The sequence below is a fragment of the Rhagoletis pomonella genome, unplaced genomic scaffold (assembly GCF_013731165.1).
Source record: "Rhagoletis pomonella isolate Grant_MI unplaced genomic scaffold, Rhpom_1.0 Rhpom_scaffold_00002, whole genome shotgun sequence".
NCBI lineage: Eukaryota > Metazoa > Arthropoda > Insecta > Diptera > Tephritidae > Rhagoletis > Rhagoletis pomonella.
The window spans coordinates 70466107-70489339 of NW_023458556.1; the positions used below are offsets into that span (position 1 = coordinate 70466107).

The 23233-nt window shown below is 36.4% G+C and overlaps 2 protein-coding genes across 4 annotated transcripts in view; both read left to right on the plus strand.

Annotated features, from left to right (window-relative positions):
* LOC118734032 (glutamine-dependent NAD(+) synthetase) overlaps window positions 1-23233 on the plus strand; it is a 400175-nt gene that overhangs the window by 342745 nt on the left and 34197 nt on the right. The gene's annotated exons all lie outside the window — the stretch shown is intronic.
* On the plus strand, window positions 22274-22888 carry LOC118754604. The gene has a single exon (XM_036489496.1). The coding sequence runs from the start codon at window positions 22274-22276 to the stop codon at window positions 22886-22888; it is 615 nt and encodes a 204-aa protein (XP_036345389.1).

The following is a 23233-nucleotide window of genomic DNA, read 5'->3' on the forward strand; positions in this document are numbered from 1 at the left end:
TGAATTTCGTATAAAATGAAAAATCTTAAAAAAATTATTGGGGCTGAAAATATAGCAACTATCCCTAATTTATATATATAATTACTGTTATTATTTCATAATTTGATCATAAATTTATTTTAGATATGTTCCCTCGTATATAATAAATAAAATTTTGATTAACATATACATATATTGTGTTACTCAACTGAAAATTACAGTTTATTTGACAGTTGTCAACCGAAAAAGTTTGAATGTGATACAGGACTCGAGATCAGGTTACGTTTAATTCTTGGGAAATTTTCCTCATTTCTAGAGATATATAGAGCCCCTTCGACAGGTTTTAATTTGACGTAAATTCATGATTAGCGCGTCTAAGACCCTTATCAGTCGCTTTTTTAAAAATATTGTCCTATTTTTAGAAAAATTTACAGTCCATTTGACAGTTGTCAATTGTCAAGGTTTTAATTTGACATAAAATTCGTGATGAGCATGTCAAAAAACGTCATCAGTGGCATTTTAAAAAAGATTTTCTTAATTTTAGAAAAATTTGCAAATGTCAACCTATAAATTTTATGGCATATTATTTAGCATTACAACAATACTACGATTCCGCAGTTTTATTATAATCGTAACAGCCCTTCTGGTTTTTCCCGTAAAACATGGCTTCTTCGACCACTGTGCACCGTAGCATTTTTTTCATTGATTTACCGATTTTCTTTCGAAATCTCGTGAAAACATCAAAGCGTGCGCAGTATATTCAAGTCAAAAAGTATAAGTTCGGACGAAACCGATCTTTATATACCCGACGCTGGTATTAAATATTGGCGTTTAAATTTTCTCTAAATTACCTTTGCATGATAAGCAAGGAAGTTTTTCAGATTTCAAACGTTTTCGAAAATATGCTGAGTGGGACTTAATAATATATTTGAACCAAGATTGATAGAAATCGATAAACCGAGATATGTAAACCTTGGAGTGGGCGGTACCACGCCCAATTCCTCAAATTCTATAGCACTCTAAGTTATCTTAAGAGATCGTTGTAACTATTAAATTGGAGTAAATTAGCGTCCAGAGTCATTGAAATATCGGAGTTTTCGTATGTTTGAATTTTAGCGTTATACGGGAAGAGGGTGTAATTTTAGTCCGATTTGAATAATTTTCAATTGCTTTTCCGTATCAAGGTTATTAAGGTTAAGGGCACCGAGATACACATTTGTGGTCATTTATGCGTCACGCCCATTATCCAAAATTTATAATAATCTACTTTTCTGCCAAGTGTTTATTGCAATAATCGATTTTAAGTGAATTAGCTTCAGTAGTTATTGATTTATATCAGTTTTCGTGTTTCTGTAAATTACCGTTATATGGGAGGTGGGCGTGGTTATTGTCCGATTTCAAAGATTTTCAACCAATTTCTTAGCTGCACCCTATGCAAGGCTCGCACCGAGTTTTAAGGATTAGTGAAGCGGCTACTGAGATACAGCATTTCATCATAAGTGGGCGAGGTCATGCATATTTTCCAATTTCATATAATATTATTTCTTAGCAAAATTCTACTTCACATACTAATTTTAAAAAATTTGGATCCAATATTTACTGAAATATCGTAGTTCTTGCATTTTTCGAAAATATCGTTTTACAGGCCGATTTCGTCTATTTTCAATACCACTTACCTTGGATAAAGGACAACTTACATGCCAAATTTCGTTGAGATTTCTCGAGTTGTCATGAACACGGACGGACGGGCGGACAGACAGTCACCGCTTAATCGACTTCTCTTTTTATTCTGAGCATTTATATATACATTTGCCGATATCTATCTCGATTCATTTAGGCTGTTACAAACAACCGTTAATTGTTGCCGTGTTTTTTAGGTATGATAGACTGGGTTGCCCTAATGCTTGTTTCTTGGGTTTTGAACAAGAAAAACAGGTTGCATAAAATTGTCCGCATGTGGACCCAAAAGAGTCCAAATTGAGCCTTACATGAAGCCAATAAGAGTCAAATATGCATATATGTATATCTCATTTCACATACTTATGTACATATTATGAATAATTCTAACATAAGTAGACTTTCGCAAAAGGGAACAACTTTCATTGTGGACTCCTATATGAGTCCATTATGCGGGTAAATTCTGCGAAATAGTACTCCTTTTTAACCGACTTCCAAAAAAGGAGGAGGTTATCAGTTCGTCGGAATATTTTTTTTATTTATTTTTATTTTATTTTTTTTATGTATGTTACCGCATAACTTTGGACCACTTCAACCGATTTCGATAATTCTGAATCGGAAAGGTAGTGTCTCAGAGGTGGTCCCATACTAATCTGGTTGAGATCCGATCAGTGGATCAGATATATATATATATATATTTTTATTTATATGGGAGTTGAAGTCGGTTTTTTTTTGCTAAAAATTACTTGTTGCTATAAATGTTTGCTGGGATGCTGCACACCGTTCCACTGACAATAAAACTGCATGCGGTAATTCACAATCATGAATAATCAACAAATAAAACAATGGCATTATTGCGTATCCGCAGGTGGCAAGGATTCCCGGAAATTGGGTGGGATATAGCAAACTAAGAGGCATATTGTTTTTAGTTGTATTCGTAAATGCTCGAATTTGTTCCTTATTTACGATGGCAATAAATATGTAATCATAATTCCACTAATGGACATTCTTACCCGAAGTACTCATCGTATTTGTGTTACTATGGGGAATTCCTTTGCAACATCGATACCACCAATAATTTATATTTTGACTTTTATGAGCGTCTAGAGCTATATGTTTATTTCACTTAAGGATATTTGTTATTATTATCAAGCCACACACACAATTTTCAACTGATCAATTTTAGTCACTACAATTCAATCCACAAGTGGCCTTTTTTGTGCTTTGTTGGATTTGCCCGATGACCACGTGACCTGTTCGATGCTTCACAGTTCAAAATGATTGTATTTTGAAACACCTTAAATAATTTGCTTGTGCCAAAAGAATCGAAGGACTTTTAAAAACGAGTTGATTAGATGCAGCAATTTTAAAACTTGAAAGAGTAGACAATAAAAAAAAAATCGAAAAAATTTGCGCTTTAGTCTGACAATTTCAAAATTGAAGTTGTTTTTGTAAACTGGGACATGAATTGCTCAGAAGAATTTTTCTATTCCATAAAACAAAGTATTTTTTAATTTCATGCACAAGGTGAAGTCAACATTCTGAAGATGATTGGAATGGTGTTTTTTAAGGATGGTTTTTTTTTAATTCTCCGCTGCTCGTATATTCGGTTTTGGAACAAGGAAAGAATATGCCTTCAACCCACGAATACGATCAGGATCATTACCCTCAATCAACCAAATCTTCGTTTGACTTGCCGCCGTTTTGTTGAAGCGGCTTTTGCATTTTCCGCACTAAACCAAGTGCAGCGAACACACGCACGCTCCTGTGTTGCATTCCCGCACTAAACCAAAACACCCGCGATTCGCTCGTTCTTAAGTCGATATGCACTTTTTATGCAATTCACAAATTCCTCTCTCCTCGCCACCTCTTCTCGCTGAACACAGTGAAGTAATAAATCTGTGGCATTTCCAGCTATGGTCAACGATAATCCAGCTTGGTTATCACAAGCGGAGTGGCCAGATTTGGCGATTTTTTTTTGGATATTTGCGCGTAAAAATTTAGGAAATCGCCATTGCCGATTTTTGGCGATTTTTTTCCTTCAAATAAATTTTTTCCAATTATAAAAATATACAAAACTTACTTTTCCACGATAATTTTACAGAAGAGGCTAATGAACTGCGTGATAAACTTGACTTAAGAAGCATATTAAAAGACTGTTAAAAATGTTTAATCACCCTAATCGAAGAACTTTTGAAACGATTTAGGTAAATTAAATACTTTTAAAAAAGCTTTGATTTTGTCACCAGAAAGGTGTGTGAATCACAAGAGGGCGAGTTTCAGGGACCTGCAAATTCACTATTTGACTTTGAAGTAAAGAAAAGCAGCGGAAACTGAAATTTAAATCTTTTAATTTAAGAATTTTGGATAAATTAATTTAATAATAAAGAATTTTGGATAATTGCTTACGGAGTGAAAACCGCAACTTGCAATAAAATATTTGGAAATATAAGTATCTAAATTCATATTATTATCCTTGCCGCACTCACATGCTTTGTTGAGCGCGTTTTTCCGTAATGAATTCAACAAAAGCTAAGATTCGAAATAGGATGAGGTTGGAAAATCTTAATTCAACAGTTCGAATAAAGAGTTATATGAAGGCTGCTGAAAACATTTCCAATATCAAACAGTATGTTATCAAGGTTGAATAGCTCAATATCTGACAACAACAGAAATATAAATCATTCAGACACTATAGGTGATTTAGAAGAAATTGTGGAAATAGCTGATCTTGCCTTAATGTAGGTTTTTATTTAAATTTTAGGGCCGAGCTCTTAAAAGCGGATTGTGGGATTAATCAATTAATATGAGTTATAATAAATTTAATAATTGCGCAGTCCTATTGCAAAATTTGGTGAAACAAATATTTTTAAAAAGTATGCGTATTTTTAAAGAAAAGTGTTTGCACATCACTATTATATAAGTGATTTGTGTTATTTATTATTACCCTCTGAATGTATTATATTCGTTTTTGGTTTTAAAAACAATATTATAACAAGATCTCATTTTTAAAATAAAAGATTTGTTAAATCGATTTCGTGAATTGCATTAAAAAAAAATTGGCGATTTTTGGCGATTTTTTTTTCAGAAATTGCGCTTTAAAAAAAATGGTTCCCAATCGAATGATACTTGCGCGTTTACGTAAATGTATGTCGATGTAGCCCTTCCAATAATTGCCACCTTTCGCCATAAGTACGGTATTGATAACATATCGTCCCGTTTCTGCAATAGAGGTATTTTAGAGAGTGTAAGAAAAAATGCTTAATTTCTTCCCCTAGGATACATAAACGCATTTTTAACCGACTTCCAAAAAAGGAGGAGGTTATCAGTTCGTCGGAATATTTTTTTTTTTTTTTTTTTTTTTATGTATGTTACCGCATAACTTTGCACCACGTCAACCGATTTCAATAATTCTTTTTGCAACGGAAAGGTAGTGTCTCAGAGGTGGTCCCATACTAAATTGGTTTTGATCCGATCATTGGATCATGAAATATATAGATATATATATATTTTTTTAAGTCGGTTTTTTTTTGCAAAAATTACTTGTTTACTTAATATTTCTGGTTCCACTAACAGTAGTGAGCACCCTCATTAAATCTTTGTTCTATTTTCAGATAGTGTGACGCTTAAACAGCTGTTATAAGTGGTAATATTAGTTTCCCCAAAAATTGTAGATACGTGGTTAAGGCAGAAACGGGACGATATGAGCTGTGTTTAATTTCAGGACGTTAGCGTAGGCGGTTCCACAGACTGGAAAAAGTTAATACATTTAAATACCTAGGAATAATGATCGACGATAAACTAAAACAAATGGACTCTATATTTCCAATTAGAGCTCTAGAAAAATATCGGTGAAAACTGCATTTAATTCCATACAATTTTATTTGCGTGATGCGCTTACAAATATACAGGCAGACAGTCCATAATTATAAAATTTTATATTTGGCTTCTGTTGATATAACAACGTGCGACAAAAACCACAAATATTTAAAACACACGAAAAAGTCAATATATATTCACAAAACTAGGGTCGGGTCTTCGAAAAATTTAAAACCTTATATTTCAAACATTTTTGAACTGATTTTAAAAAAGGTGGTATCGTTGTAAACGTGATTGGACCCCCTTCTTCTCTTCTAATATGCATATTTGCATACTTTGTATGTAAAAATTTGAGAAAAATATAATACCGTTTTTTTATAAAAAAAAATATTTTAAACAAACAAATAACTAACCGATTTTTTATACTGATATTGTTTTTAATGCAATCAAATCTTCTTTATTATGATATGCGTATTTGTATACCTCGTATATAAAAATTTGAGAAAAAAACAAAAGGAAAAAACATTTTTTATTAAAAAAAATGACAAAGAAATTACTAACCGATTTTAAAGAATTTGGTATCGTTGTAAAGGCGATTGAACCGCCTTTCTTCTGGCAAAAATATTTAAAAAAAACTGTTTTGCTGTGCCACTAAGTGCATTTTAAAATTTTCAGGCATTAGCCTTATGTGATTATCGATTATATTTTTTGTTGTTTTTGTGAAATATTTTATTTTTATCAGTATTTTTCTTTTAATCAAAATATAAAAGTGAAAAAAAAATATTTTGCCATCTTCCATTTCTTTCATTCCAATGCCATTCGCATCGTCGAACGTGCCTGTCAAACACTACCGCAGTCATGCTTTTCGGTTTGGCAGGCACCGCTGTTAGAAAGAGAATAGACAAAAGGGGGTATAGGATTTCAAAGTTGTAAGTATATGCGATGATATAAATAGCTTAGAAAAAAATTTTCAGCAAGTATTTTGGCGGTTACGGCTCGATATGGTCTGAGTAATTAAATAAATAAATACAAGTTTTTATTGCGAGTAGGAGCTGATTTTGGATCGAAATAAAGTATCGGAGGGTAGCTGGAGCGGTACGATAGAATAACACTTTTTCTCTGAAGCCCTGCTCTAGTGTAATTATGGAAATAAAGTAATCGAAAGACTTAAGATACGAGCTTTTCTTGCACAATAAACTAAAAATTGTTCCATAAATGGACGGTACACACAAACGATTTGGAAGTTGAAATGACCCAGACTTCCACTGGCTTAGAATTAGCAATCTTGGTTCTCACTGAAATGATTGTTTATTCCAACACGCAGTTAAGTTCTCAAAACTTTTGATCTCGTTTTGTTCTCTAGCAAAACGTTCCTCAGACTTTCGTTCGTATTAGATCTACCTTGAAAACGTTCTCGATACTTTCGTTCTCATTGGAAATGTTCCCGAAAGTTTTTTCTCATTCTGTTCTTCTTAAAAGCGTTCCAAAAAGTTTTGTTCGAATTTTGTTCTTTACGGAAATGTCGACAAACTTTTTTTTCTCATTTGGTTCCCGTTCTGCTCTCAATACTTTAGTTGCCGTTTAATTCCTTTGTGGAATCGTAAATACGCAGAACTTAACCAAAACTAGAACGCGTTCTAGGCCCCTGATATTTTCATTGAGGAGATGGGAGTACAGTCAATTTGAACCATTGCTGGCGAGATACTTTATTCCTTCCCACTGTTAATTCCTGCCTTGAAAATAATGGTTAACAATTCGAAAATTATTAGAAAGCTAACATTTTTTCAAGTGGAATAGATCAAATAGTATTCGATTTGAGAACTAAGCCATTCTCCAGCAAAACGGAACCCTCGTTATCCAATGTATTTTCTCCTCGTTATGAATTCGAAATCCAGCCCATTATCGAATTAAAATATTAATGAGAGGGAGTGATTTTCTTATATTTTCCTTCGAGAATGAGGTGGATTTCACTATCTCGTTTGTGACTATGGTTTCAATTTTTTTTCGAACCCATCTCGAGTGTATTCCAAATAAGCTATGAATGCTGGAAAACTAAGGATTGTTATCGAAGATAATTTTCGAACGTTCGCCAAAATGTTTATAGGGTTTGCATAGTTCCTTTTACAAAAAATTCCCATGATAAAAAAATTGCAAATTACAGCGAGCGTTAAAACTTTAATATTTAACTTTTACTACAATTTCAACTTGCGACGGAACATTCGTCCGCGTAAAGTGCTAACATACATACATTTGTACTTTTTTAAACACATCCCAGTAGAAACTTTATGCATACGACATCGCTGTTGGTGGCATGAGTTTGCTGTTGTGTATACATGCCAGTATAAGTGAACCTTCATTTCCATTTAACACGCGTGGTTTCTCAGAGCGTATGCGTACTCTTACCATACACTTGTACTACTGCTGTATGCGTATGGCTGTATTCATGTCTGAAACATACAAAAATTCATGAATGGAACAGTATTAAAGCATTCTTACAAGATATGTATCCCCATATATAAATGCTACTTTTCTGATACATTATAATATACGGGGACATACAAAAAAATAGGATTTACATATGTATGCAAATGCATATCTTGTAAAAGCGCGTTTGCGCTGAAAATAGTATCGCACAACACGTCCGTTCACTAAAATTTTTGTACAAGACTGAAAATATTACAAAAATTCCACTTAAAATTTATCAAAAAACGTACTTAAAACCAGGGTACGAAAATAAACTGTACAAAACAATTCCCATTTGCTCATCGATCATCATATCATTTGTGGTTTTGTACAGTTTTGTACATAGTCAGAAACAAATTGTAAGATTCACTGTCATTTTCCCCAACGAGAAACGTTTGCTTTTCGTTTGTGACAATTGTACCATAGCGTACGTTTTATATGTATGCAAACGTTTCAATTACGTGAAAAATATTTTTTTAAATTTTCATATCCAATTCAATCAAAAAACATGTACTACATACATACATATATTTTTCCCTGCACGATTCATTTCGTTTGTGGTTTCGTCTGTAACTACTAAACTACTGTAGTGTACTATCGCAAAGAGAACTCAGCCGTTTTGTTTTCGTATTGTACCGAACTGTTGAAGTAATAAACGAAACGAAATAGTAACGTACAATATAGTTTATTTTTGTACACTGCTTAAAACAACGACACCGTACATTCGCTTGCAATTCGCTAGAATTTTAATTTATTTGTGGAAATTCATGACTACGCATGAATTGTTCACACTAATTCACTCATATATGTAGCAAGCATTCTTTATGAATGCATACAACCGATTTCTACTGGGTATATAGCTACACTAGAGTTCAATGAATTCTGCCTTGCCTGAACGCATGAAAATAAAGCCTTTCTAACTACGTACATATGGGAATATATGTATGTTTATGTTTGTATTTCGTATGAATGTATCATTTTAAACAGTTTCCATACCTCTTGAATTAGCATACATGCGCGCGTAGTACCTAAACACATGTACTATATACAAATGCATGCATGTAGTATCCCTGCAGCAATTCAGACTCACCCTAGGTTAGCCCTCAGATAGTTCCTATTGTTACCAGCACTAGTCTCTCATAATTTCCCTGCCAATGGATTCAACTGCCAATTTTAGCATAGGCGTGTCATTAGATAAGGACCGGTCCACTCAACAGTGACTGTAAGATAGTCCTGGACTAGACCAATTTTGGAGATTTTTTTCTTTGGAACACGATTACGTTCTGCACTTCACAGATGCTTTTTCATATTTCGGAAAAAAAATATTTTATCATTTTACAACCATGTTGCTTCTAACGGCATTTGAACCCGGACCCTCCTGAAAGCTAACAAATAGTGGCAAGCATCTCTGCGCACTGAGCTACAGCCACACGTGTAAATGAGTGTTCAAATGTACACTTTGAATCAAGGCCAGACGAAGCGAATGGGACATTTACAGGGTGGTGTTCTTTAATTTTTTGTTTATTGAATTGCAAGACAACACCACCATGTCACTGCCAAACTGTACTTTTTGTCTATCTCTAGACCGACTCCTTGGGGTCTGGTCGAAGGCTGACATTTTCGATGCAAGCAAATGTCCAAATTTTAACCAGTGAAGTACTAGTCCTTTACGGAAAATTGGACGCCTTATTGCTGCAGGGATGTATCTATGTATATAAATTTCTTATGCATATGCAGAGGCATGCATTTTATAACAATCTACTATTGGTGGGGAAGACACACACCCGCCCCTGGTATTTGCTGCCGGAGTTCGCAAATCAAAGTAGCGGCTTCATTAAAACAGAAAACAATAAATCGCGGCACATGTATTATACGAGTGCGCTGCATAAGTAATCGCTGGTGTGTACATACATACATATGTACTACATATGCTTGAGTGCTTGTATGCTGGTAGCTTTTACGCGTTTGCTCCTTATGTTGAGGATAATACGTAGAAAAAAGGATAACGACTGGTGCCTGGCTGGGCCATGGCAGGTAGCGCTTAGGTAATAACGGCGTGCATGTTTATAGGTGAGGCATTATTTTTCTTATCGCACACCAAACTTGGTATCATGTCTCCGATTCGTTTCAAATTTCCTTTATGGGATCTATACGTGAAATAAGCTAACACATATTCGAGGATTTTTTTTCTTCGGAAATAGGATTTATCAAAGATTGGATTTTTTCGTGTTTCTGAGTAATCATGTTATTCTACAAATCGTTTTATCTCCGGTTCTGCTCACCTGCTTCACCTTAACGTCATTTTAAAGCTAAACAAACGGGCTTAATATTTCTGTATATAAGATGCTCATGATTGTCCTAAAGCAGCCCTGGGCAGCATCCGCCCGGCGGACGTATTCGCGTCGGATCCGGGTACCTATACATGCATGCTCTGATTGAGAAGGCAGCGATTGCTTTATTCAACTGCACGACTGGTTCGCATGCACACAGTGAAATATAGTTTGTATAGCAAAATTTTTCTTTAAGGCCACAAACCACTAGAAATGGCCGTGCCAATTTTATAACCTTTTCTTCGTCTTCTTATTTGGCACATCAACCGTTTGACCATTTGGGCCGAGACCATAAAGCTTCTCCAATTGCTTCTCTCATGTGCGAGTTTGCGCCAGTTGGTTATCCCGAGCGCAGACAGGTCCTTCTGCACTTGGTAATTCCATTGCGTTCGTAGGCGCCCTTGCTTTCGTTGTCCACCCATGGGTGCGGAGTTGAAGGATCTTTTCACCGCAGCGTCGTCATCATGCGTACAACATGTCCAAACCAGCGCGATCGCTGTATTTTTATGCGCTTAACTATGTCCATGTCGTTAAAAAGTTCATACAGTTCGTCATTCCATCTTCTCCGACACCCTTCGTCTACGAAAACAGGGCCGTAGATCTTGCGTAGAATAGTTCTCTCGAAAGCCCCTAAAGCCTTCTCATCTTTGTTCGACATCGTCCAAGTTTCTGCGCATATAAAAGGACGGGCATGATGAGAGAATTGTAATGCGTCATTTTCCTTCGTCGAGAGAGGGCTCTGCTTTTAAATTGCCTACCGAGTCCAAAGTAGCACCTGTTGGCAAGAGTTATTATTCGCTGGATCTCCAGGCTGACGTTGTTGATGGTGTTTATGCTGGATCCTAGGTAGACAAAGTGTTTCACTACTTCAAAGTTATATCTGCCAACAGTGACGTGTACCCAGGAGGTATTTTGTCTTGCCCTCGTTCACCGCTAGACCAGCCTCTTTAGCTTCTTTTTCTTAACTGGAAAATTCTGCGCTTACGTCCCTTTGTTTCAGACCTACTATATTGATATATTTGCATACGCCAGCAGCATCGTTCTTTTGATATATATTGTACCGCTGCGATTCAGATTGGCCGCTCTTATTACGCTTTCCAGCATCAGATTGAAAAAGTCGCACGAGAGTGAATCGCCTAGTCTAAAACCTCGTTTGGTCTCAAACGGCGGGGAGAGGTCCTTCCCACTTTGGATGGAGTTGAAGGTTGTGCTCAACGTCACTCTACATAGCCGTATTAGTTTTGCGGGGATCCCAATTTGGGCATGGCGTCGTACAGGGAGCTCCTCTTTGTGCTATCAAATGTGGCTTTGAAATCGAGATAAAGATGGTGTGTGTCGATTTGCTTATCCAGTGTCTTCTCCAGAATTTGACGTACTGTGAAAATCTGGTCAATGGTGGATTTATCAGATCTGAAGCCACACTGATAAGGTCCAATCAGCTGGTTCGTGACATAGTATCGTAGACAGGACCTTGTATGCAATATTAAGAAGGGTTATTCCGCGATAATTGGCGCAAACGGCGCCTTGTGGATTGGGCAAAGCACACTGAGATTCCAGTCTTCGGGCATGTCTTCATAAGACCAAATTCTGCTTAAAAGTTGGTACATACGCCACTGGCTTTAAACAGCTCAGCCCGTATACCGTCGGCTCCGAGGGCCTTGTTTGTCTTAAGCTGCTTTATTGCTGTTCTCAGCTCGTCTTGGTCGAGTTGAGGGACGTCCCTATACATTGGTTCGGGTTCTCCTTCATCAAACGTCCCACCTGTGACGCCATTAAAGAGCGTTTAAAAGTGTTCCCTCCATATCTCAAGTATACTCTGGACATCTATTACCAGATTTCCATCTTCATCTTAGCGGGAGCTAGCCCCGGTCTTAAAACCATTTGATTGCTGCCTTATTTTCTGATAGAATTTTCGGCCGCTTTCAGCATTTCAAGCTCTTTGCACTCACACCTTTCTGCTTCTCTTTTCTTTCTCTTGAAAAGGCGTCTCTCTTCCCTCCTTTTCTCCCGGTATCGCTCAATTGTCGCGCGTGTCACCATTGCCTGCAGGGTATTTTTATGCAGCAGCAGCGTGGTACTCTTCGTCATACCAGGTGTTTTTGCGCGACTGGTAGTAACCAACAACCTCTTCCGCAGCGGTACGAAGAGATTGGGAGATGGAGTCCCACTGCTCATTTATATCCAGGCGATGAGGAGTTGCTTGATTAAACAGGATTGAGAGTCGGTTGCTAAATTTTCCGCCTGTCCGTTTCGACTGCAGTTTTGCGATGTCGAACTTTCGCCGCGTTGCCTGACGCACGTTTTTTATTGCACAGAGGCGTATGCGGACCTTAGCTGGAACAAGGTAGTGATCCGAGTCGATGCTGGCACCTCGGATAGAGCGCACGTCAAGAACGCTCGAAGCGTATCTTCCATCTATCGCAACATGATTAATTTGGTTATTTGTTCTTTGATCTGGGGACACCCAAGTTGCTTTGTGGATGTTACGATGCTGGTGTCTGGTACTACTGACTACCATGTTCCGTGCCGCGGCGAAATCGATCAGCCTCTCTCCGTTGACGGAGGTGTTGTCGTGAAGGCTGCATTTTCCGACTGTTGGACCAAATATGCCTTCTTTGCCCACCCTGGCGTTAAAGTCTCCAAGCACAATTTTAATATAGTGGTGGGGGCAGCGCTCATACGCTTCTCCTAGATGCTCATAGAAAAGCTCCTTAGTCCCATCGTCCTTCTCTTCCGTCGGGCGTGCACACAAATTATCCTGATGTTAATAAATTTTGCCCTTATGCGGATTGTGGCGATTCGCTCACTGATGGGCGTGAACCGGGAGACAAGGTGTCGGGGTCTCCGTCCAACGACAAATCTGATGTCGCATGCTGCAAAGTTTTTGCAGACATGCTCCGCCCATCGCATTTCCTGAACTGCGGTGATGGTATTTTGTGATGACATCCAGCAGTTGGATAGAGGCACCTTCGCCATAGAGGGTCCGGACATTCCATGGGCATATCCGTAATTCGTAGTCCTTGTTCCGTTTGCGGGGTTCTTCAACGCATGGGGATGCAGTTTTCCGAAGCTTTTTTAGTTTTTTCATTGGATATATTTTTTACGTGGCGGGTCCCAAATCCAGCGCACAACCATTGCTGGGGTGGATGGTTTTTCAACCGGATACACATTTTGGGCCGCTTGCTCCAAGACAGACGCCCGCTTGCAGCCGCACCTCCAGGTGAGCAGACTCTCCAGACTTCAGTGAGCCCTTAAACCGAATAAGTCGGAGTGGCCCCACCGAAGCTCTCTCTCTTTCTGCCGTGACCCAATGCTCCAATCGGGTTGGCTACCGCGTCTTGCACATGGGCTGCTCACGTTTCCCAGAGTGTGCGATCGAGGACGCACGAGTCGGGATTGAGTATAGCCGTGCAACTGTAACTGCATACCCAGCACAACGACTATACCCCATTGCACTCCGCAGTTTTAGAACTAGAGTTAACAAAACCAAAATTTAATTTCGTATTTGGGCAGTATATCTACAGTGACCATATTAATCAACGTAAAATAAAGGGCTTTTTTCAAAATGATTTGAGATATTTACATACATACATACAACTTGTATGATAACAGTACCTTACTCATATCGTAATTTAAATCAAATATTTACCAGTTAATTATATTATTTAATTGTTTAAGGTCCCCTGCTGTAGTGAAAAATTAAGCCAAATCCTTTTCAAGGACTTCGCCATCCTTTGCTACCAAAATGCGTTTACCATAATTCATACTGCACGACGAAGCCAGCACACAGTGGTTCAAAATTAGAATTCAATGTTCATAATCCACCGGAGCCTTCATTTTTCAACCAATTTCTATTAAAAACCAAAAAAAAATATTTATTTTGGTGAATATTTTTAATAACATTTCACTTTTTTTTTGTGTATTTTTTTGTTTTGGGAGAACCATACAATTGTTTTCAACTAGTTTTTGTTATGTAACATTTGTTAGCTGGAACAGGAGAATACATTTACTTCAAAATTGCTTCTTTTTCTGCATTTTGCACTAAAAAATTTAATATAATCAAAAAATTCAGAAATCAGGTTCAACTGGTCTCTTGCAAATATTGTAGGCTTTCATAAAAAAAAATAAAAAATAATCAAATTTAGTGAATGAATCCCAGTTTTGAACCACTGTGCAGGAGGGGGTTCATTGTTCTCTTTTAGTGGAACTGGAAACTCAGCGTGCAACACGATCTTGGGCACAACTTTCCCTGTGCTTTATAGATTGCATAAAAATTACCGATTAAATAGAAACCCTTAAGTGAGGTGAAAGTTTTGATTATATTTTATAAGGGACATTTTTATTTTACTTATTCTGCGTTTAAAAATTTACCTCTGAAAATGCAGAGCCGATTTAAAGGAGAGTTTAAGAAATAAAGGACAAAAGGCGTCCTTTATTTAAAAAAAAAAAATTATAAAGGACAGGGAGTTAAAATAAAGGACTGTCCTTTGAAATAAAGGACGGATGGTGTCCGTAAGTATATCCCTTTGTTAATAGCTTTTGCTCCCCAACCACCAACCAGACATGGGCGCGGCAATTTTAGGACCAAAGTTCAAAAGTTTAGATCTCAATGTAGATTTCGGCAGAAATCTGCAATAAAATCTCCGTTTTGGTAACTTTAGCTATAAAATTGCCACGCCCATTTCTAGGGGTATGTTGCCTTAAAGAAAAGTCCTCCAAAAAAAGTAATTTTACTAAATAGGTTGTCTATCAGAATCCGCAAAAAGTTTACATTTTTGCAAAAACACGATTTTTGACATCTTGCAAAGTATGTACGATCCCTCATTATATCTGCGTACGCCTGTGCTTTTTAAATATTCACAATGCTTTGCAAGCTATAATTTTGTTTGGTATTTTTGTACAAAATTATGGTTCATGCTATAAACAAAACCACATACATAAATCAAACTTCAAACTGAGTATAAAATTAAGGAAAATTTAATGAATTTTTATCAAAATTGTAAACTTTTTACTCAGAGTTTTTTAGAAAATTATGCATGCAGTTTTATAGCCCATTCAATTTTAATATAACAGTGTTAAAATTTTAACAGGCTAAGAAATCGCGTTGTTGTTTAATACTTCAAAATATTGACAATGAATACTTCTCCAAAACACATCCGAAAAGTTATCGAAGCGCATCGCTAGAACAATCAGCGCATCATAAACAAAATTGTTGCTTCGTTTCTTATTGGTTACCATTGGCGTTTTAAAAAATGGAAAATGTGTTCACTGCTGTATTGAATATTTAAATTATGCAGTGTATATGGTTGCAATGTGTCGCAACTCTGCATATACAAACAGTTTGAATACCGCAGTATAACAGTATCCAAACATTGTATTGATACGTTATGGAAGTCAGCCTATCTCATCATAGGTTTTGGAAAACAAATGGCGAAAAAATGAAGTCTCTCACAAAATAAAAAATCTCGTCACATAAAACAAAATATTTTAAAAATAGTTATTGAAACCCCCTCTTTTTGTATACATGGTTTTTATAGAGAATTAAACAAGGATTACGACGGTATGATTCTATATCCTTAATTTAATAGTTTTCACTATGTAAATCAACTTCAAAAAGTTCAACTGTTTTTAGCTTTGATAACTTTGGGACAATCATGCTGGTTTCTTTAGCTTTAAAATTACGTTAAGACGAAGTCTCTACGATGAGTAAAACCGGAGACATAACGATTTGCACAAGTACATGATTCGTGAAAATCATGCAAAAATCCAAACGTGTAACATACATATCTCCGAAAAAAGGCGAAAAAAATACTCGAGTATGTGTTAGCTTATTTCACGTATAGAACCCATACAAATTTTAAACAAATCGGAGACGTGCCATATTTTTTTTTTTACGAGGTCCGTCCGACTTAAAAAGGAATGCCTCAGGTACACTATGTATGCAGATATGTATGACATTCATCGGATGGTCCCACTTTAATCGCTGTACACCGTATGGCTCCGGGACGGCATCGCTGGGTGCAATGGAACGCATTTGTTTGAGTGTCACTTCGTAGAAGGCAGTTGCTGGTTAAATCGTGAATCATGTCGTCGGGAATGCTATGAAATTTACGATGCACTTTTGGAATACGCTTGCAATAATATACACATACAATATGCACATCGCGCTTAAATTTTTTGTTTTTTCTTATTTGGAAACTTTTCTGGCTGGTATCGTAGTCCTTGGGGTGTAAATGTTTCGCAAAATAATTTGCAACACAATCGCGCCTTTGCATAAAATTGCGATGGCCCGTGCTTTAGTAAAAGTTCCCACACAAATTTAGCACTCTTCTTTTGTTGTTGTGCTGTCTTTTATCCTTTGTTCGCCTCTAAGTTATTAGTCAGCAAAAGGGGAAAGTTTTAACTTTTGCCACTATATGGAGGTAAATCATTGAACTTTGTGAGTGCATATATAGAATGTATAATATGTACATCTGTAAGTACTTACATACACACTTTGAATTAAATATCTTTTATGTTTTTCTTAAGAAGTTCGCAAAAAAATGTGGAATTAATTACTTTCTTTCACTACGCTCTTTAATGCGCGTTCATTGAGTTACTACATTTTCAGTTCCACAAAATAAACGACAAAGTACGCAATGATAGTTTTCGTTGTTACATTGAAATATTTTTCGTTGTTATATTGAAACCATATATAACCAAAAAGACTATACTGGTCTCAATTTGATATTGTTAAGGGTAAAACTTGTATTTTTCTTCATCAAATTAATAACCAAAATACAAATCAAATATTTTTCAATACTCTGTTTTTTATTAGGCGTGTTTTACTTGACGAGAAATTTAAGCTATTAGCTTATTTTGTATGGAAACATGGGCGTAGCCAGAACGAAAGGGGAGGCTTGGCCTATACAAACTTTTTTCCCAAAAACAATAATTATTACTAAAAAGTTGTTTATTATAGCTTAAAATTATTGTAGCCCATAGAGGTATGTTGTACAAACACATAAATAGAAGTTCCCGAAAGTTGATATAAAACTATTCGTCGATTTAAATAAAGTACCAGGTTGACCGAGCTTTGCCCGGAGTGCATATACTTTTTAAAATTTTCAAAATTTGGATAGCTTTAAAAAAATATTTTGGAATTGAAAAAAAAATGGACTTCGATATCTAGTAAGTAAATTTCTTACTCTAAAATTTAGGTGGCAACCCCATTCCGAAATACGCTGGAATCAATAGTACAAGTCTTAAGCGTATATGTACTGTGTATACTTACAAAAAATGCTGATTGAAATTAACAAAATACAAATTTGTATTACATAGAAGCAACCTTGATCGAAAATATATTCTGACCAAAGTTCTCAACAATACCTGATATCCATATTGCGATGTCTTAGATAAATTGTGAAGAATCGAAAATAAGTGGCAACCTTACACTTTTCCTAGGGGATAACATTTTGTATATAGGGAAAGCATTGTTTAAGAATCTTCTCTTGGTGCCCATGAATAGTAATATTTTACTTTTTTTTCTGAACAAAAAATTAAATAAAGATGCGATTCAAAATAGGTGGCAACCCCCTTAAAAATATTTTTGAATTAGGTATCTTTAAAATACCTTCCATTTGATACCCATATTATGATGTTTTAATTAATTTGTAATTAATTTCGAATAGGTGGCAACCTTATACGAGTCTTCTCGGAGATAATGCCTACACAGATGACATTAAAATCCAAAACATTATCTGTGTACAAAATTTCATCAAAATCGTTAGAGCCGTTTCCGAGAACCCTATGGATATATATATATATATATATATATATATACAAGAATTGCTCGTTTAATGTAATAAGATAAATTTTTACTGCACAGGTTTTTTTTTACGAGGAAGAAGCATCGAAAGCTTAACCCCATCAGTGTGAGACTTTAACCCAAACTAAACCTTCTACCGTCATGTACCGTTCCCCCCCAGTACCACCGTCCAGGATTTCGTCGCGATAATAACACTGTGTGATTGATAGAGTTACAGATCTAATGATGCACAAAAAATATGCATACTTAGAATTATGAATCCACCCTCAAAATCGGGACCTAAAGTATAAAAACGCGTTTTTCGTAGGTTGAGCCTTAACTTAATTTCCGATGAAAAATATATACAGTGCATATACGGTAAACGCAACCCTCAATTCGTGCAATTCCTTGATTAATGCAAGCCTCTAAAACAAAACTTTGTACCCTTTATAAATGCAACTTCAAAACAATTTAACCTCCTACCTACAACTTTCTTTGTTTATGCATGCCACGCACACAAAATTTGAATTTGTTGCCTTCCTTTGTATTCTGGAAAAACTAAAAAGGTATGTTTCAGTTAAAGTGATGTGTGATGAGCAGGGTCGAAGAAAATAAGCAGGAAAAAAGTAATTTTAAGCGCTTAGATAAACATTAAAACATTAGTAAATATGCTTCCAAATAGGGATGTTGCGAATGTGGAATTTTAGACATCCGCGGATGCGAATACGGATGTCAAATATTTTTAAGAAATAATTTTGGTGAGTGCATTAGGTGATTTAGGTAAATAAAAAATGGAAAAGTTAGTAATTTTTAAAACTGTTTTTTTATTTAGTATTTACATTAAAAAAATGGCAAATTGTATTTAAGAAAGATTAATTTTGCTGCCTTTTCGGGTTACAGCCTGATTCCTAACGGGTCGTAAATAAATACTAACAGCAACAAAATAATTTGTAAATTTTTTATTATTTATCAAGAATTGGTATTCTAGCACAGAAATCAAAAGCTCTTTTCTTGATAAATTATCAAGATTGAAAATGCTATTGACAAATTGAAATTTCATGTGAAATATATAAATTTTGTATATTAATAAATTTGTTTCTAACCTAACAATTAAATACTCCATGTACCGGCATTTGAACCTGCGACACACGGAATTATAGTCGACATCTCTATCTACTCGGCTACGGCAGTCAAAAGCTTTTTTGCTTTTAAATTCATATTTTTCATATGTGACAATGAAATCAGTTCCACTCATGTGGAAATCAATTCCACTAATGTGGAAATGGTAGAGCTTAGACTAATAAAAGGAAACACGGAACTTAAGCATAATAAGTTTTATGAGAAAAAAAATTACACTTTCCTAAGAAAACGTAGAAAAAAACTAGCGATGCATCCAGTTTTTCAACAGACCTTTGACAAATAATATTCGACAGTAACATAATTCTTACCTAATTAAAGGTAATCTTTTAACGCGCAAATAGTCGACTCTCTTTATGGCCAGCCGTTGAACATTTCCGCTGGAAATACCTACTATTACCTTACTCTTTGACTTTAAATTACGACAGAAGGGGGACGTAGGTGGACAGTCTTAACGTAGTATCTCCCTCCACAGGCAAAAAATGTTGGCAAAAATTTTTTGTTTTCCAGATAAACGTTTTATCGGTGCACTTGCACAATATTCGCATTCGCAAAAGCTCCGCATTGATTATTGCGAATGCGAAAGCGAATGCGAATGTAAAAATTTATGCGGAAGTTCCGCGGTTGCGAATGCGAATGCGCATATTCGCAACAACCCTGCTCCCAAATATGCTCGAAAAACAACAAAAATGTAAATACAGTTTAATGTTTCTTTTTATTCAGTTTATTTCAGGGATTGGACGGAACTCGACACTTTTATTCCAGTGGTGTTAATGCATCGATTTAGTTGCCACTTTTTTACTATTATTAAAAAGTAATGAGGATTACACTACACTAAGATATGAATCCTTACTTTCGTTACAAGACAGAATTTAATTGTTTTCAAATATTCGTTATTCTCCATTTGAGTTAATGCTTTTTAATCTCTTCAATAACACCAATGCCTTGCCGTAGAGACAAACCTATAGTTTTAAATTTTTGTATTTAAGCAGGACTGGAATTGAAGTTACGAGTTAATAAAAACCAAATCGGTTTTTATGTTATTACTAGCAGACCCGGCGGACTTCGGTCCGCCCAAAATTATTATCTTTTTTTAATATTTGGTCCAACGGTTTTACCAACAATTCACGTTCACGTTTGGTTTTGAAAGAGTTATATCCGTGAAGAAGTTCTTCTGGCAACAATGATCTGGGCCTATGGTGAATCGTCCTTGAATCTATATAATAGAGTTGGTGGCAACTTCAAAATGCGAAAGTATCATTAGTCCACAGAAATCCCATGTACATACATAGATATAGTATGTTGGCTAAGTCTTCTATACAAAATAAAGTAATAGCTTACATTTCTCATTAAATAAATCACGCCTAATATAAAAAGTGTATTAAAAAATATTAGATTTGTATTTTGGTTACTAATTTGATGAAGAAAAACACAAGTTTTACCCTTAACAATATCAAATTGAGACCAGCAAACCAAATTGAAAAAAAAAAATAGTTAATACAAAATTCCCCGCAAAACGCGGTCCATGCCCCGTTTCCCCGCAAATCGTGGAATTTCCTACAAATTGGCTTCCCTGGAAACATAATACACTCAAAAAAAGTATCACTATTGGTTTGATACACGTTTTGTTAAAATGAAACTTCAAACTTACATCGTTTTCGGTATCAATATAACCATTAATAACACGATGCTACAATAAGGTCATTAAATACACCCGAAACAAAACCTAGTGTAGGTTGTAGGTATGGTCGAGTACAGCATGAAAATAGGTCCCGTATAGTTCCTGAACCCTCCATTTTTATACCAAACAAAGCATTATTTTCGTACTTGATGCACTTATTTATTAATAGTTTAACTATTTTCCATCCGATCGAACAAGTTTCGAAAAGAGTATTTATAGGCCTTTTAAACCATGTATAACAATATATTGTTAGGCTTAGCTTGTTGGGATTTTCATCGGGCAATTTTAATGAACCCCTATTTGTTAATTTTTTGAATTTTGATCATCGATAATTTCAAAAATTTCTATGAAAATTGCCGAATATGTGGTATTTGTCTAAAAGAACGTTTATTTTCGAATAAATTGATATCTTACCCAATGTAATTACATAAAAATTCAAGGAAAAATACGGCCTTGAATTTACATATATGTATGTGTGTATGTACCGGAGTGCAGATTTTTGAGCAGTGTGGCCAAGGGGTTTGTGGCAACGCCAAAGGCGCTATTTTATCACAAGCTAAAATGCAACCTTGCGCCTATCGTTTGTTCGCTTCGCTCTCTCTTCTGGTGACCGTGGACCCGGATGGACTGGTGTGCAGAAATTTCAACTTATAAAAGGCACTTGAATTAAATCATACATTTTAGACATTTATTTGTAACTTAAACGTTAATATACCTTTCTAATAAATATTGTTAATACAATATAAGAACCCCTACAAACTGGTGACCCCGATAGCAGAACAACATTCGCAACAGAAGTACATGGTAGGGAATCACATAACCGCAACTTGGCAAAAAAAACGTACTCCCTGTGCTGGTACTGGAACTAAATCTGGTTACATCCACTAATCTGCGCTTGCAAGTGAGTAGGTTGGGACAACCACAGCCTTACAACGTGTCACACAACCTATCCTATCAGCAAGTCTATCTTTGTGCTATCAATTAAACGCGCTTTCAACGCAGCCCGCCACCACTGACAAGACACGGCCCTACTGGTGTCGACTGCATCACCTATTTACGGCTACGACGTCGCATTATCCGCGAACAGCCTACTGCTCGCGGTGGTCCTACATATTACAAACCATCTTCCCATTTCCTTTTTCGTGAAATGCCAAATACCCAAGAAAACCTGGATGGTGCCGTCCCTGACAATAAAGATACATCAACCACATCAGGTACCCAAACCACTGACAACGCTGACGTTAACAGCTTTTCCGATCGCGTACAAATCCCACAACTCAACGCATTTTCGCTACAAGGAATCGAATCATCGTTCACCCGACTAGAAGCTTTGTTTCGAATAAACCTCTCGGGAAATTGAACCAGGAAGGACGAGACAGTACAAAGTTTAACATAGCCGTGATGTACATGAATGAACGGCTGCACGGGCAAGCATACAACATAGTACGAAACCCACCAAACAAGGACAAGTACGAAACATTACGCCAAGCGATTTTAAATAAATTTTCAGTATCGCCAATCACGCGCCTCGAGCAGCTAATATCGGGTATCCAGCTAGGTGACAGAAAGTCAAGCCACATGCTCACGCAACTACAACGCACAGGTGTGACTACCGACAAACAATTAATTAAAGACTGTTGGTTACAGAAACTTCCTGTATCCGCAAGAGCAGTGATAACTGGTATCGACAAAGCGAATACCGACATTACTTTGGAGGAGCTGGAATCAATCGCCGACGAAATAATGGATGTTGTACGAGCCAATTCGACAAACGCCGTTACAGTTCGTAGCGAACAAGAGCAAACTACCCCAACAACCAAGCTAAATGGCAATTCCTCAATGGAAACTGGAATGTCGCGCATTGAGCGAGCACTCGCCAGAATCAAATTGAGCAACAGGCGACGCCGGAGCAGCAGGCCTCGCTCACATAGCCGTACTGGTGAGACAGGTCACTCATCAGAAGGTATGCCGCAAAAAAATTGTTGGTACCACAGACGTTTCGGAGATAAAGCATAAAAATGCGAAACACCATGCAATTTCAAAACAGCAAAAAACTGCGTAAGTCAACAGCGCCCGCAGCTACATTCGTTGATATATCCTCCAACCCACGCTGCAACAGCCAATATAGCACAATGTTGAACAATAGACTTTTAATTTACGACCGCAAATCGAATAAACGACTTTATACTAATATACTAGGGGCCGATTTTTTAAGCAAATTTAACATCGTAGTGGATATGCGCAACTCAACAATCAAAGACGCCCAAACGTAGTTAAAAAGCCGAGCCGTAGAAGCAGTTAATGTGCAACAATACGCAATCACAACCTACGATATTAATAGCAAGTACGCAGAATTACTAC